The sequence below is a fragment of the Hemitrygon akajei genome, chromosome 13, assembly GCF_048418815.1.
Source record: "Hemitrygon akajei chromosome 13, sHemAka1.3, whole genome shotgun sequence".
Classification (NCBI taxonomy): Eukaryota; Metazoa; Chordata; class Chondrichthyes; order Myliobatiformes; family Dasyatidae; genus Hemitrygon; species Hemitrygon akajei.
The window spans coordinates 58,435,720-58,449,493 of record NC_133136.1 but is presented as its reverse complement, the minus strand read 5'-3'; the positions used below and the strand labels follow the sequence as shown (position 1 = coordinate 58,449,493).

The 13,774-nt window shown below is 40.7% G+C and overlaps 1 protein-coding gene across 3 annotated transcripts in view; it reads right to left on the bottom strand.

The window, feature by feature from the left end:
- Window positions 1–13,774, bottom strand: part of corin (corin, serine peptidase) — a 199,345-nt gene that overhangs the window by 124,705 nt on the left and 60,866 nt on the right. For all 3 annotated transcript variants that reach the window (XM_073064708.1, XM_073064709.1, XM_073064710.1), the window contains exon 5: window positions 1,132–1,307. In XM_073064708.1, coding sequence (XP_072920809.1) covers window positions 1,132–1,307 — 176 coding nt within the window. The remainder of the gene's footprint in view (window positions 1–1,131; window positions 1,308–13,774) is intronic.

The following is a 13,774-nucleotide window of genomic DNA, read 5'->3' as shown; positions in this document are numbered from 1 at the left end:
ACTTCCTGTTATATCTAAGCCCTCATATTTTTGCCCACCCCTATTAAATAATTGTTGGCAAAGACGTAAGAGGAAATTTGGCTCAAATTAGGTGCTTCATAAATCTATATTTATATTCTAGACCAACCTATGATGAATAATTAACTTGAAGAGAGAAGCCTTCACAAAATAGAGTCAAAATGGGAATCAAAAAATAACTACCCAAGCTCTAAATTTGCCTGCTGTATACACAGTACCCTCAGAGGCCACTTCATTAGGTACCTCCTTCAGTTAATAAAGTGACCACTGAGTGTATGTTCATGATCTTCTGGTGCTATAGACCACCCACTTCCAGTTCAACATTTTGTGAATTCTGTACATCTGTGTTGTTACATGTGGTTATTTGAGTTACAGTCACCTTCTTGTCAACTTGAACTAGTCTGGCAATTCTCCTCTGACCTCTCCCATTACCAAGATGTTTCACCCATGGAAGTTAAGCTCTGGATTTTTTGTTGTTGTTTATTGCACCATTCTCTGTAAACTCTAGAGACTATTGGGTATGAAAATCCCAGGTGATCAGCAGTTTCTCTGAGATACTCAAATCACCCCGTCTGAAACCAACAATCATTCCACCGTCAGAGTAGTTCACATAACTTACCCATTCTGATGTTTGCTCTGAACAATAACAGAACCTCTTGACCATGTCTGCATACTTTAATGCATTAAACTGCTGATTAGGTACTTGGTGTATAGGCGTACTTAATAAAACTGGCCACTGACTGTTTGTATACTGGACTAATGACATACTTATAAACACATAGAGTACTACCTTTTCAGATTAAACATAATTCTGATTCAAATATCAGGACAACAACCCAAGAAAGAAATTGGTAACAGCAAAAAAAATGGTAAATTTAAAGGTAGATACAATATGCCTACTCAGGTTTTTGACATCTAATGGATAGACTGTTCAATGAGTCAGGCATAATGTACTTTAAAAGTCTTTCAAAACCTAAGATTTTAAATATCACAATAAAACAGTATAGAATGATGGAAATCAGCCTCTACAAACAGAAGGCTGGTCTTGTGATGCAGGGCAATAAGTTCAATTAAGAAACTGCAGGAAAAATAAAATTTTAACAGTCAGCTTACTTTTTCCTTCCAATTGTTGTGGTGAGAAACATATCCCGTTGGTGTTTTCTGTTCCTGTATCGTTGACAAACCAAGAACAATTGACAACTGACCAACCTGAAGTAAAAACATTTAACAGCTTTTCGCAGCCTTCCATTGCCTCTTCACAGAATGACGCACATGGTAGTACTATAGAACTAGACAAATAAGATAAAATGAATAAAGTTTATAAAGTATAATATTGTCACCTACTTACTGGATTTTATAACTTGAAAATATAAAAATATTTAAGAACATGTACAATAGCCCAAAAATATCTGAACTGCTTAAAATAAAAGCCAATGTGCATTATTGGCTGATAGCCCAAATTTCCATTGGCACTATGTACTTGCAGAGAAGGGTAGGATCTCTGCACACCCTTGCATGACTCATCAGAGAGAGGACTGTAGCCTCAAGAGTGGATGACTGCTGAGTAATACATAGAGCTCAATTAGAGACTGAAATAGAAAATCAGTGGCAGAAAACATTCATATCTTGTGGAGGAGATAAATCATGCCAAGCTCCACCTCCATAAATCCAGAGGTCTTTTATGGTACAGGGCGATACTTAATGGCTTCATTAGAAAGGCTAAGATATCCATTTTTCCACAGCTTCAGTTTGGTGCCTTTGACCTGTCTTCATTATCTATTTCTGTTGTCCTCTGGATTTATATTGTGAACTATTATTTCCTTTTTCTACCCCATGTTATCCATAAGAATACCTCACCTCAAAGCATAGCATGCACAAGCAAACTTCATCAAGCCAACATCTTTATTGCTGTTTGCTCCCTGAATCACTTGTAACATTACATTTAATTATTGCAAGAACTTTTGATCAGTCTTGCAATGTTCACATTTTCCTCTCTCACAGGACATGGGATATACTTGTCACTAACAATGTCTCTTAAAGTTTAATCTCCTTCATGAACAAGTACTTTTGGATATTATGGGGAGTTATGCAATAGACTTTTTTGTAGCGAGGTATATGAGTGCCAATCACAAAAGCACAAGTGTGTTTCATCCTTGTGTGACATATATGTATATGAATATAACAGCAAGAAACATTTCTGCCCATATTCAAAATACTAATTGTTCCCATCACTTCTATCCCTTCTCTTTTCAGTAAAGCCACACAATATGCCACTGATAAGATGGAAGCAGACAACATCCTTTCCTGCTTGTCGTAATTGTACTCATCAACAATGATTGTTTCTTTCTCAGTCACAAGACAAATCAAACTGAGGGGAATAGACAAAGGGCCTTTTGCAGCTCAAGAAAGTGGCAGAGGTAACACTAGGAATTCTCTGTGCAATTTAATTGGCCACAGAATTAACAGATTTGGATCTCCCACGTGCTGACATAAGAGGAGACAGAATCAACAACACAGAAATGACTAGGTTTGCAGCAAAGGTTATTGCTGTGCTGATTGTTAATGCTTGACAAACATTAAAACAAAATTTGGTGCTAGAATCCGCCCCTCCAAATAAGTCAAACCTTCTCATGATAGCATGAAGTATTTCATGTAATTTTGATGAAGACAGTGTACATTAGCTCTTTTGTGAATAAATAACCAAAACTACTTGTGCAAGATGATACCCTTGACTTTGTTCAAAATGTTTGATAGAGACATTTGTTGAAGAGAAAAAGAAAATTAGGCTAAGAAGAAATATATTCCCTGAAGTTGTTTTTTACGAGATGACAAAATAAACACTAGATATTCCCATCAGCCAGTGATCACTCATTGTGACAGAGGAAGGCACTAGTACTGTCATGTTTTATAAAGTATTTGAAAGGAGGCATTAATGCCAACATGAAATACTATTGAATGTATGCAACAGCATAAATGATATACTACATGATATTAGTATGTTTATTAAAACTTCCATACTTATTAGCCATATGTGTGATGATATTAAACAGATCCTATTCTTCCTCTATAAACATTGTGGTTTTGGAATGTTATTTTCCAAAAGCAACAGTGCACAGTACCCCTGTAGCTGTTCCCTCCATTAATAAGTATACCGCTTTGGATATTATTGAGGGGTTGAGGGGGAGGAAGACCTACTGGGGGAAACTGCAGCAACCAGGTCTCTGGCAAGTTTCTAGTAAGTTTTGTTTTTGTTCTTTCTTTGTCTATTTGTACATAGGTCGCGCAGTGAGAATGGGTCCAGGGTTAGTGGTATGTTCTTTGTGTCAGATGTGGGAAACCTGGAAGACCTCCAATCCTCCTGAGAAGTTAATCTGCACAAAGTGCATCAATCTGCAGCTTCTTACAGACTATATTAAGGAACTGGACCTTCAGCTATAGGGAGGTAGTGGCCCTTAAGTTGTAAAACAGTACTTGGGTGACTGTCAGGAGAGGGAAAGGAAATGGGCTGCCAGTGCAAAGAACCCCTGTGGCTGTTCCCCTCAATAATAAGTATACTGCTTTGGATACCGTTGGGGGGCCAATCTACCAGGGAAAAGCCACAGCAACCAGATTTCTGCCCCAGAGTCTGGCACTGTGGCTTAGAAGGGAAGGGAGGAGAAGAGGAGTGCTGTAGTGATAGGGGACTCCATAGTTAGAGGAGCAGACAGGAGATTCTGTGGACGTGAAGGAGACACCTGGATAGTATAATACCATAAGATATAGGAGCAGAATTAAGCCATTTGGCCCATTGAGTCAGCTGCACCACTTCATCATGACTGATCCAATTTCCTGTTCAGCCCCAATCTCCTGCCTTCTCCACGTATCCCTTCATGCCCTGACCAATCAAGAATCTATTAACCTCTACCTTAAACATACATATAGACTTGGCCTCCACAGCTACCTGTGGCAAAATATTCCAAAGATTCACTGCCCTCTGGCTAAATAAATTCCTGTTCATCTCTGTTCTAAAAGGAAGCCCCTCTATTCTGAGGCTGCATCCTCTGGTCTTAGACTCTCTGTCCATAGGAAACATCCTCTCCACATCACCATTTGATCGTTTTCAATGAGGTCACCGCTCATTCTTCTGAATTCAATCCTGGAATAATTTCTGTGAACTTCCTCAGCCCTATCACTCTGGTTCCCATACACCTGCCAAATTAGTTAAACTCTTCCCAAGAGTTCTAGAAAACTTGCCCCCAAGCATATGGGTCTTGTAGCAAATACATCGCCTCCCAGGTGCCAGGGATGTCTCATATCAAGTCCACAACATTCTAAAAGGGGAGGGTAAGCAGCCAGAAGTTGTGGTACATATTGGTACCAAACATAGGTAGGAAAAGGGAAAGGGTCCTGATGAGCAAATAAAGGGAGTTAGGCAGTAAACTGAAAAGCAGAAGTTTCCAGGGTAGTAATCTCTGGATTACCACCAGTATCATGTGCCAGTGAGGGTAACAATAGCATGATCTTGCAGATGAATGTATGGCTCATGAATTGGTTCAGGGGCAGTGTTTCAGATTTCTGGATCATTGGGATATCCTCTGGGGAAGCTATGACCCATACAAAAAAGGCAGGCTACATCTGAAACCAAGGGGGAGGGGGTCAATATCCTTGCGTGCAAGTTTTCTAGAGCTCTTGGTAAGGATTTAAACTAATTTGGCAGGGGGATGGGAGCCAGAGTGATAATAAGGTTGAGGATAGGGCAGTTGGTTTACAAGTAGATGCAGTGTGTGCTGAGATTCTGAGGATGAACCGGTAGACAACAAGGCCAAGATGCTTTCAGTAGGATGAGTAGAAGTGTAACATGCGGTAAAATCAAAAAGAGCAATGAAAACATGACTGAAGGTGCACACAGTTTATAGAATAAGGTATAATAGATGTTTTTGTAGCATAGGTAGAAGTTTGCAGATATAACGTTATGGGCATGGCTGAAAGATCACAACTGAGATCTGAATATCCAAGGATACACGTTGTATCAAAAGGACAGGCAGGTAGGCAGAAGAGGTGAGATGGTTATGTTGGCAAAACATAAAATCAAATCCTTGGAAATTCTGAATTAGATGTTGTCTCATGAACCATGGTTCTTTAAGGTTGTTATAGCTGGGGGTAGTAAAGGGGACAAGCTCCCACTACCTATTCAATGGCATGCACCTCAAATAGACTTTGACAAGTCCTGGCCTTCACATGTGGCTTAGCTACTAAACCCAGCAGAACGGTTTCTGGTGACAGGAGAAGAAGCAAAGGTGGGTTACTGTTGCCTTAAAACCAGTCACTTCGGGCAGATGGGGCTCGTCAGCCATGGTTGGCTTCTCAGCTAGGAGAAGGAAAACTCTGATCTCAAACCTCTGCTTCCTTGAAGCTATACATATCATGGGGAAAGCTTCAGGAGTAAACCCCGAGGGAAAAACCCAGAGATGGAGTCCCTAAGGCAGTCCTACATTGAGTCCAATGCTGACTGGCAACTCCTGCTATGTTGCTGGTACCAAACTGTATCGGTCTCTTACGTTCCTTTGGATTCATCAGATGCACGGAGAGGAGGAGCTTGCTACATGGGCAACAGCTTGCTGTCCACATCGTACTACCCAGGCTTGCGTATCTAGAAAGCCAGGACACAAAATCCATGCATGACCCTGACTGATGGAGGTCTCGTTCACTCAATGAACCATATTTGATTAAGGAGCTTAAGGCAAAGAACCCTTGGGAGAAGTAATTATGATAAGATAGAATTCACCCTGCAGTTTGATAGGAAGAAGATAAAGTCAGATGCATCAGCATTACAGTGGAGTGAAAGAAATTGCAGAAGCTTGAGAGAACTATCCTAAGATGTTTGGAAGGGTACGCTAGCAGGGATGACAACAGAACAACAATGGATGGAGCTTCTGGGAGCAATTCAGAAGACACAAGGTAGATACATCCCAAAGAAGAAAAAGTATTCTAAAGGGAGGATGAAATAGTTTGGTTGACAAGAGAAGTCAAAGACTGCATAAAAGGAAAAGGGCAAAAATTAGAGGGAATTTTGAAAATCGGAAAGCTTTTAAAAACCAACAGAAGGCAACTAAAAAGGAAAAAGAGAGAAAAGATGAAATATAAAGTCAAGGCAGACAATAATATAAAAGAGGATACCAGAAGTTGGGTTTTTTTTTCAGATATATACAAAGTAAAACAGAGGTGAGAGTGGATATTGGACCACTGGAAAATGATGCTGGAGAGCTAGTCGTTGGGGGTAAAGAAATAGTGAATAAACTTAGTAGGTATTTTGTGTCAGTCTTCACTGTGGAAGAAACTAGCAGTATGCCATAAATTCAAGAGAGTCAAAGGCCAAAGAGAGTGTAGCTGCTATTACTAAGGAGAAGGTGCTTGGGAAGCTGAAAGGTCTAAAGGTAAATAAGTCACCTGGACCAGATGGACTACACTTCAGGGTTCTGAAAGAGGTAGCTGAAGAGATGGGGAGTCATTAGCAATGATCTTTCAAGAATCACCAGGTTCTGGAATGGTTTTTGGAGGACTGTAAAATTATAAATGGCACTCCACTTGTTAAGAAGGAAGAGAGGCAGAAGAAAGGGAATTATAGGCATTAAGGATGAAGTTTCAGGGGTACTTGGAAGCACATGATAAAAATAAGTCAAAGTCAGCATGGCTTTTTCTTGCCTGACAAATTTGTTAGAATTCTTTGAGGAAATAACAGACAGAATAGAAAAAGGAGAGTCAGTGGCTATTGTTTACTTCAATTTTCAGAAAACCTTTGACCAGGTGCTGCTCATGAGGCTGTTTAATAAGATTCCATGGTATTACAGGAAAGATACTAGCATGGATAGAACATTGGCTAATTGGCAGGAGACAAATAGTGAGAATAAAGGGAGTCATTTCTGGTTGGCCGCTGGTAACTAGCTGTGATCCACAGGGACAGCTTCTTTTCACGTAATATGTGAATGACTTGGATGCCAGAATTAATATCTTTATGGCCAAATTTGAGGAAAAGATAGGCTGAGGGGCAGGGAATCTGCAGAAGTAGTTAGTCAGATTGGGAGAACAGGTAAAAAAGTGGCAGGTGGAATATAGTGGAGGGAAGTGTGTGGTCATGCACTTTGGTAGAAGGGATAAAGGTGTAGACTATTTTTTGTATGGAGAGAAAATTCAAAATTCAGAGATGCAAATGGAATTGGGAATCCCTGTGCAGAATTCCCTAAAGGTTAACTTGCAGGACGAGTCAGAGGTAAGGAAGGTAAATGTAATGTCAGCATTCATTTTGAGAGGAATAGAATATAAGATCAAGTATGTAATGCTGGGGCTTTATAAGACATTCGCTGCCTTTAGAGTATTGTGACCAGTTTTGGGCTACTCATTTAAGAAAAGATGTGCTCACATTCGGAGGGTCTAAAGGAGGTTCATGATAATGATTCCAGGAATGAAAGTGTTAACATATGAGGCCTTGGGCCTGTACTCACTGGAATTTGGAAGAATGAGGAGGGGATCTTACTGAAACCTATCGAATATTGAAAGACCTAGATAAGGAGATGTGGTGAGGATGTTTCCTATAGTAGGTGAGTCTGGGACCAGAAGGCACAGCCTCATAATAGAGGAATGGTCCATTTACAAGAGCAGAAATTTTTTTAGTCAGAGGGTAGTGAATATGTGGAATTCATTGCCACATACCTGGAGGCCAAGTCACTGAGTATACTTAAAGCAGAGGTTGGTGGATTCGTGATTAGTCAGGGTCTCAAAGGTTATGGGGAGAAGACAGGAGAAAGCAGTTAAGAGGGATAATAGATCAGCCATGATGGCATGGCGGAACAGATTCAATGGACTGAATGGCCTAATTGTGCTTCTACAGTATGTTGTATGATCTGAAAATATATACCGGTAGGTTATAGATACTCTACAGAAACAGTGGTGTAGGAAAGTGCATGCTTGGGTTTAGTATCCATCATTAGACAAATTGCCATGAACCATCTGAAAAGGTTTGTCTTGCTGCATATTATTCAAACAGGAGCACTAAACCTACCATAACTTCTTCAACTTTGCACAGTTCTTGTCATCAGTGTACAGAATAACTAAACCATCTGTCTGTCTGAAAGCAGAGCATTGAAGCCATTCTCGTAAAGTGTGCATGCTCCCTAGCATCATTATTGATGCCAGAATTACTTTAATCATATTTCAGCTTCTACGTGTACAAATATTCTTCAGTTTCGTTCAGCACAGAGGTATCAGTATTATTTTATTTCTCAAGCTCTCAGTGATGCACTTCATGTATGGAGGGGTCCGACAAATCAATTCAAATGACTTAAGATTCAATTGTCTAAACATATTATTTCTTTTCCTCTCATGAAATATTGCAAAGAAATGACACAGGCAATTACAACAGTAAAATAAAAGATGAACTTCACAAGCAACTTACTTAGTTTGACACCGTAATACCTAACACCAAACTCTTGGGCCTTAAGTTTCAGACCTCCGATGGTAAGTAGCTCCTGAACTTACTGACTGGCAGATCTTAATCAGTTAGAAATGGCCGCAACATTTTATCCACCCTTATCCTTAACACTTGGAGTAGCATGATAGTGTAATGTTATTACAGTGCCTGTGACCTGGGTTCAGTTCTGTTGTTTGCATGGAATTTCTATGTTAACATTGTGACCACATGTGTTTGCTCTATGTGCTCTGGTTTCCTCCCACATACCAAAGACATATGGGTTAGTAGTTTAATTGGTCACATGAGTGTCAATAGGTAATACAGGCTCATTGGGGTGGAAGGGCTTGTTACTCTGCTGTACACTCAGTGGCCACTTTATTAGGTACAACTGTACACCTGTTCAATAAAGCGAATATCGAACCAGCCAATCTTGTGGCAGAAACTCAGTGCATAAAAGCATGCAGGCATGGTGAAATTGTTGTTTAAACGAGACATCAACATGGAGGAAGAAATGTGATCTGAATGAATTTGACCGTGTAATGATTGTTAATGCCAGAAATTGTGGTTTTAGCATCTCAGAAACTGCTGATAACCTGAGATTTTCATGCACAATAGTCTCTAGAGTTTAGAGAGAATGGTGTGATAAACAAAAAAAAAAATCCAGTCAGCGGAAGTTCTGGGGTGAAGACACCTTGTAAATGACAGAGGTCAGAGGAGAATTGCCAGACTAGTTCAAGCTGAAAGGAAGGTGACCATAACTCAAATAACCATGACAGTGTGGTTTAACTATCTCAGAAACTGCAGTTCCCCTGGGATTTTCAAGTTCAACAGTTTATAGAGAATGGTACAAAAAAAAATCAATGAGCAGCAGTTCTATGGGAGAATGGCCAGGTGGGTTCTAGCTGATAGAAAGGTGACAGTAACTCAAACAACCATGCATTACAACAGTAGTGTGCAGAAGAGCACCTCTAAATGCACACATTTTGAACCTTAAAGTGGATGGGCTACAGCAGCAGAAGACCATGAACATCGGTAAATAAAATTGAGTAACTAAATAAATAAATAGATAGATATGTGCTCCCCAGCATTGTGTGCTCAGTCCCCTTCTCTACATCCTGTATACCAAAAACTGTGTGGCCGGATACAGTGCCAACTCAAACTTTAAATTCGCTGTTAACATCACCAGATCAATAATGACATTGAAATGGACGCAAGAAAGAAATTGCTAACTTTATGCCATGATGTGAGAACAACAACTTAGCCCTAAATGTCTGACCTAGTTGTTTACTCAAGCATTGGTGGGGTGGGGAGATGAAGTGAACTCACCCATGGCCACAGCAATTCTGGCAGCATCGATATAATCAGCTAGCTCACCATGTTCCTCCATGCTGATGCAACGATCAAGAAAGCACAGCAGTTCACCTACTTCCTTAGGTACCTGAGAAGATTTGGCATGTCCATGAAGACATTGCTGAACTTCTACAAAATCTGGTGAGGTCTCAACAGTCACCCGCTCATTTCCTCTTTCCCGTTAGTGGTCCTGTAGCACCTACATCCACAGTAATGCAGAGTTTTGAGAGGTTGATAATGAAACATATCAACTCCTGCCTGAGAAGCAACTTGGATCCACTCAGTTTTCCTAGCAGTACACAGATCCACAGCAAATGCCATTTCATTGGCTCTTCATTTCATTCAATATCATCCTCAAAACTCATCAATAAGCTCCATGACTTTGGCCTCAATACTCCTCGTGCAATTGGATCCGCTTTTTCCTCACTTGCAGACCTCAATCTGTTTGGATTGGCAAAAACATCTCCTCCACACTCTCCATCAGCCGAGGTGCACCACAAGGCTGTGTACTTAGCCCCCTACTCTACTCACTTTATAGTTATAACTGTGTGGATAAGCACAGCTCCAATGCCATACTTAAGTTTGCTGACGGCACCACTGTTGTGAAAATCTGGCTGAGTGGTGCCACAACAACAAGTTCTTACTCAATATCAGCAAGAGCATGGAGCTGACTATTGACTTCAAGAGGAGGAAACCAGAGATCCATGAGCCAGTCCTCATCAAGGGATCAGAGGGTGAGCAACTTTAAATTTCTCGGTATTATCTTTTCAGAGGACCTGCTCTGAGCCCAGCACATAAGTGCAATTATGAAGAAAGCACAGCAGCACCTCTACTTCCTTAGAAGATGCAGCATGACATCTAAAACTTTAACAACTTCTATAGATGTGTGGTGGAGAATATATTGACTGGCTGCATCGCAACCTGCTATGGAAATACTAATGCCGTAAAACGGAAAATCCTGAAAAATGTAGTGGATACAGCTGAGTCCATCATGGGTAAAAACCCTTCCCACTATTGAGCATATCTACTACATGGAGCAATGTCACAGGAAAGCAGCATCCATCATCAGGGATCTCCACCACCCGGGTCATGCTCTCTTATTGTTAATGCCATCAGGAGGAAGGTGCAGAAGCCTCAGGACTTACACCATCAGGTTCAGGAACAGTTATTACCTCTCAACCATCAGGCTCTTGAACCAGATGGGATAATTTCACTCAACCTAACTTGCTCCATCACTGAACTTTTCTCACAGCCTATGGACTCACTTTCAAGGACTCTTCATCTCATGTTCTTAATATATTTTGCTTAATTATTTTTTTCTCTTTCCTTTTGTCTTTGCACAGTTTGTTATCTTTTGGACACTGTTTATTCACCCTTTTGGTCCAGTATTTCATTGATTCTATTATGGTTATTGGACTTATTGAGTATGTCTGCAAGAAAATGAATATCAGGGTTGTATATGTTAACACACATGTACTTCGAACTTTTAAACTTTGCTGCTACGTACTTCATCTTTTAGATCTACTTCTGTTGACCATTCTACTATTGTCACTTTAGCTTTACTTCAGATTGACATTATTTCTACGGTCCTGATTGAGAAGCTACAGAACCTGGGCCTCTGTAACTCGCTCTGCAACTGGATCCTCAGCTTCCATACTGAAGGACCACAATCTGTGCAGACTGGAAATAACATATCCTCCTTGCTGACAATCAACACTGGCACACCTTAGGGATATGTGCTTAGCCCACTGCTCTACTCTCTCGACACCCATGACCATGTGGCTAGGCACAGCTCAAATGCCATCTATAAACTTGCTGATGACATAACTATTGCTGGCAGAATCTCAGATGGAGATGAGAGGGCATACAAGAGCGAGATATACTAGCTAGCTGAGTTGTGTCACAGCAACAACCTTGCACTCAACATCAGTAAGACCAAAAAGGTGATTGTGGACTTCAGGAAGCGTAAGACCAGGGAGCACACACCAGTCCTCACAGAAGGATCAGAAGTGGAGAAAGTGAGCATTTTCAAGTTCCTGTAAGAAAGTTTTTATGTTCTTCTGGTGTGTGTTTCCTCTGGGTGCTCCAGTTTCCTCCCACAGTCCAAAGACTTGCTGGTTAGTAGGTCAATTGGCCATTGTAAATTGCAATGTGATTAGGCTAGGGTTAAATAGGTGGAATGCTATGGTGTGACTCACTGGGTTGGAAAGGATTGACTCACGCTATATGTCTAAATGAATAATTAAATGATGTTACAGTGGCAAGAACCTCTCCACTCATGAAAATAATGTGAGACTATTTTATGCCTGTTTGAGATTGCTGAGCCAAATTGGATTGTTCTGACTTGCTTACATTCATTCACCAGCTTCCAAATAATTCAAAGCACATAGCAGAGAAAGGACACCTAAGATGTCAGATGAAATAAATATACACTCTAGCTGCTGCACCAGGAGAGGTTGGTATCACATGACAAAAAGCTCTGTCAAAGAAAGCTTTACGAGGGAAAGTGTCACGGTCCCGATCACTAATTCCCTATCTTTTTCCTAATTTCCTTTGATTATGCCACGTTTCCAACCATTAATTTCTGAATTGCTTCTAATTCTCTTTGATGACTGCACACCTGGTTTCCATCAAGACTGGCAGCATAAGAACCCCGACGTTACAACCACTAGTTGCCAGATCGTTGGTTTTGCCTGCATGGTGATTAACATTTCCCAGCTGCTTAGGACCGTGTATTCTAAGTTTTGCTCCAGTTTCAAGGTTTACCTATGAAGCTCCATGTCAAGATCCCTCCTGTTTGCTGTTCAACGTTCATGTCTGCGTAAGCATCCTAACTCAATCTCTGTGCCTGTGTCCTGAAACTGGGTCTGCTTCAGTCACTCATTGCAACAGAAAGAGTGTGGAGCCTACATATGCAGGTATCAGTGGTGGGGTTATTAAATTTAGGAATGTACAAGAGTCAGAATTTTGAAAAGAAGAGGATTTACAGAACTGGGGGGAGAGACAATGTTAGAATGGGAAGAAGCTTTGGGGAGATATTAAAACAGGAAACCCTGCATGGATCAGCAAGCACTGGTCATTCTGACAACCAGCAACCTGCTTGCAGTGGGTGCACTACCATGTTAGGGTTTAATCTAATGAAAAAAGTGTGCCAATGGCATGTAAATAAATAATTCAACACAGAATCCTTTCATACACTGGGGAGGCTTATGAAGTGAATTACAGAGTTCAAGTCTAGGCAGCTGAAAAGATGTCAAGATAGAGATAAGCTTTATTTGTCGCATATCATCATAGCTTGCCCACACATTGCAGAGGTGATCACCTTTAGGTACGAATGAGAGGTAGAATTAGAGGAGTACAGAAACCTTGTCATTGGAGTAAGTTACAAAGGCAAAGAATGTGGATGAGGGCACAGGGCGATTTCAAAGCAAGGAGAGGGGTTTTAAAATCAAGGCTTTACTTAACCAGGAGCAATTGTAAGTGAGTGACTAGATGGAAGGGTGAATAAGACAGGTGAGTTGTGACATAGACAAGGTAACAGTAATTGGGATGGACTGATGGTTACAGAGGCTAGCCAAGTACTGGGAGTCAAGAGTAGACTGAGGTGGGTTTCAGCAGTAGAGCTGGGAAAAAGGCAGAGACAACATTGTGCCAGAAGTCAAACAGGAGGCCTTGGAGATAGCTTGGCTGTCAACAGTATGGCTCAGTTTCAACAGTTGTCAATGATAGGAATGGAGCCAATGGCCAGATAATGGAGTTTGTGACACTAATTATTTAAAATGGTTTCTGTCTTGCCAATATTTACTTGCAGGAAGTTTATAGTATTGGTTATTGCAAAAATAGTCTGATGATTTAGAGACATTGAAGCAATAAACAGGAGTGATGATGAGGTAGACCCTCAGGTCAAGAGTGGTGAAAAGTGATGCCACAGGTGCTTTCATTTATTTTGTTTCAGGTAACTTT